This window comes from Trachypithecus francoisi, unplaced genomic scaffold (genome assembly GCF_009764315.1).
Source record: "Trachypithecus francoisi isolate TF-2019V2 unplaced genomic scaffold, Tfra_2.0 Lachesis_group6, whole genome shotgun sequence".
Taxonomy (NCBI): domain Eukaryota; kingdom Metazoa; phylum Chordata; class Mammalia; order Primates; family Cercopithecidae; genus Trachypithecus; species Trachypithecus francoisi.
The window spans coordinates 107,723,809-107,727,334 of record NW_022681471.1 but is presented as its reverse complement, the minus strand read 5'-3'; the positions used below and the strand labels follow the sequence as shown (position 1 = coordinate 107,727,334).

The 3,526-nt window shown below is 43.2% G+C and overlaps 1 protein-coding gene across 1 annotated transcript; it reads left to right on the top strand.

Moving 5' to 3' along the window:
• The first annotated feature begins 778 nt into the window (after positions 1-778).
• MAGEB3 (MAGE family member B3) lies at positions 779-2,392 on the top strand. Its single transcript, XM_033201333.1, has one exon. It carries the CDS (start codon positions 825-827, stop codon positions 1,863-1,865), a length of 1,041 nt encoding a protein of 346 aa, XP_033057224.1. The 5' UTR covers positions 779-824; the 3' UTR covers positions 1,866-2,392.
• The last annotated feature ends 1,134 nt before the right edge of the window (positions 2,393-3,526 follow it).

Below are 3,526 nucleotides of genomic sequence, written 5' to 3'. Positions count from 1 at the left end.
CCTTACAGGGGTCACAGTGAGGACCCTGAATGAGGACTAGTGATATCACTCTTCCCACATAAAGAAGAGACAACAAAGAGTCCCCCACTCCCCACCTGCAGCCCTGAGGAGGCTGGGCATGGAGGTCAGGTATATGTGAACTCATCTTCTTTTAATGGCATTAGGTTGCTGAGGGCCTTTATCTAAAGTGAGGGGCCTCAGATCAGCAGAGGCAGCTGTCCTAGGTCCTATCTAGAGACAAGATGAGGACTATGAATGAGGTGTCAGAACCCCAATAAGCCCAGGAAAGGGTAGGTCTCCACAGTGCTCTTAGCACCTAGTTCCTCCTCTCAGGGGTGGTGAGGCTGAGACATTCCTTCACCTCTTCTTAGGTGGTCCCAAGGAGATGAGGACATTTGTTGGAGGTGTCAAATTTAGTGCAGCACAGGGGAGGGGACCCAGCCCTGACAGTTTTTATGATGGTCCTAAATGTGAACTGAGAGAAACCTCCTACCCCAGAGTAAAAGGAAATCCACAAGGACTAGACATGTCATGGCTGCTCTCAGTCCCAGTATACACAGAACAGGGCTGGCAGGCTGTGGCCTAAGGCACACTTTAATTACTTTCACAGGGTTCTCAGAGGACAAACTGTTCAGAACAGAAGCCCTCTGGGTTTCTAGAGCAGTGCTCTCACAGAAAACTGCAGAGGCGGTCTTCTTTTAAATTCAAAGTGGTACCTCTCTGCTGAAGGCTCTCATACCCTCTCTTTCTCTCTCTCCTCCAGGTGCCGGTGTCACCTGCTCTTCTGCTGATACTCCTGCCTGCTGTTCCTGATTACAGCCATCATGCCTCGGGGTCAGAAGAGTACGCTCCGTGCACGTGAGAAATGCCAGCAGACCTGGGGTCAGATCCAGGGTCACCAGGGTGCTCAGATCACTGCAACTCAGAAGAAAAAAGTATCTTTTTCATCTCCTCTTATTTTGGGGGCTACTATCCAGAAAAAGTCTGCTGGTAGGTCAGGTAGTGTTCTCAAGAAGCCTCAGAGAGCACTATCCACCACTACATCTGTAGAGGTTTATCACAAAAAGTCATACAAGGGAGCCAACAGTAAAACTGAGAAAAAGCAAAGCTTCTCTCAGGGTCTATCCCCCACTGTGCGGTCTCGCACAGACCCTCTAACCATTAAGACAAAGATGTTGGTGCAATTCCTGATGGAAATGTACAAAATGAAAAAGCCCATTATGAAAGCAGATATGCTAAAAGTTGTCCAAAAAAGGCATGAGAATCACTTCCCTGAGATTCTTAAAAGAGCTTCTTTCAACATGGAGGTGGTATTTGGTGTTGATTTAAAGAAAGTTGATTCTACCAAGGACTCCTATGTCCTTGTCAGCAAAATGGATCTCCCCAACAATGGGACGGTGACTCGTGGGAGGGGGTTTCCCAAGACAGGTCTCCTGCTGAATCTCCTGGGCGTGATCTTCATGAAGGGCAACTGTGCCACTGAGGAGAAGATCTGGGAATTCCTGAATAAGATGAGAATATATGATGGGAAGAAACACTTCATATTTGGGGAGCCCAGAAAGCTCATCACCCAAGATTTGGTGAAGCTGAAATACCTGGAGTACCGACAAGTGCCCAACAGTAATCCTGCACGCTATGAATTCCTGTGGGGTCCAAGAGCCCATGCTGAAACCAGCAAGATGAAGGTACTGGAGTTTTGGGCCAAGGTCAATCAAACTGTCCCCAGTGCGTTCCACTTCTGGTATGAAGAGGCTTTGAGAGATGAGAAAGAAAGAGTCCAAGCTGCAGCTACGTTCAATGATGGCAGTAGTGCTATGGGCAGAAAGTGTTCCAAGGTCAAGGCTAGCAGCTCTTCCCACGCCTAGTGAAGTTGAAGCAAATTTTTCATTTTGTAGTTAAAGAGGGCAGTCACTGTTCCAAGGAGTGAAGGACTGGGTGTTACTGGAGGGAACACACTGTATAATACCTCTTTGTTTCTGTTCTAAATGGATAATTTGAAGATTTATCTGTAGTTTGGGGCATACTTTTCAAATTTTCCTTTTATTTATCATTGTAATCTAAATTTAGGATTGCTATTGGTCATATTTGTTGATTAAGAGTAAAAATTTTGCTATTTCGTAAAACAGGTTGAGAAAAGTTCTGTCTTATTTACTGATCTGGTGCAAGATAACTTGGAATTAGAATAAGCATTTCCTTGAAAATGTTTTTTTAAAAAAAGTCAGCAGTAAAACGTGTGGGATTAAGAAATAGAGAAAGAGTGTAAGATGGTCAATATTTGGTTTCCTAAATGCTTTTACTCTGTGTTTTAAGAAAATGAAAGATAAATAACCATATATGTCTGGCTTATTTAAGAATATAGAATTAAATCATAATAAATTAGACCTCATGCTGACACACTCATTCTCCAAGTGTTAATTGAGCGTCTGCTCTTGGAAGGATCCATGCTAGTACTGGGAGGGCTAAGAAAAAGAAAACCTGGCAACTGACCTTAAAATTATAAGGTTGAGAAGCAGCTATCATTTAAGGAAAATGGTGATATTTGCTCTAAGACCAAAAGGATACATGATAAGAAGGGAGGTAGGTAGTTCCACATGAGAACAGTCAAGTATGAATTATCTAATCAAGGCGGTGTTGGGCCTAAGAAAATGCAGGTCCCTCAATGGGAGTTCATCTAAGTGAGGCTCCATGGTGGGCTGGATGAGGCTGTGGGAATGGTGAGCAGGGGCCAGGCTCTCAGAAGTTGCCTCTCAGAGGTGCGAGACAAAGCTTGGAATAGGAAACAGTTCTTAAAACAGTTTCTTTGGGATCATGGATAAACCAGGGAGAACCTAGGGTAGGAATGTGTCCTGTGCTCTTCTCCCAGTACAAATAAACACAGCACACACTAGGTGTTTTGTGCACATCATCTCCAGCCAGTTTCTGAGAAATAAGGGTAATACCCTCAAGGGAGGTGGGAGGACCAGAAGCCACTGTGCTGGTACTCTTTGCCCTGTTCCATTAAAAGCACATTCAATTAGGTTACCTCGTGTGTAATTTGGCAAACTCTAGGCAGGGTCTAGATTTTGAGAGGTAGTTAAATGAATCAAAATAAAAGTGGTTTAGATGGAAGGATAGCTGAGAGAGGAGGAAGTTTTTGGTTCTTGAAACTCATTTTAGAATGTGTGTTGCATCTACTGAGGAAGTCTACCTCATACTAATATTGAATGATCTATCAAGTAATGAGGAAATATTATTTAGTTTTCCTTTCTAGGTAGCACTTTGTCTGATAGGGCTTTCTTTGTCCTAGAATATGGTATAATCTCTGACATCTCCTGCACTGAAAAATAAGTCCCAGTGTAGCAGATTGCAATGTCAGGGTACAAATTAATCATAATAAGAACTGGCACTATTTTATGTCTCAATACATCTCAAGCACTTTACATACATTGTATACATTTTACCGGTCCTACAAAACAGAGCTTATCAAATCCACTTCACAGATAAAAAGCCTGAAGCCCACAGTCTATTAATGTGTCCAATTTCACAT

Bases quoted from the DNA above. Each gene is read 5' to 3' on its own strand.
- MAGEB3 (XM_033201333.1), top strand. From the start codon at position 825: ATGCCTCGGGGTCAGAAGAGTACGCTCCGTGCACGTGAGAAATGCCAG.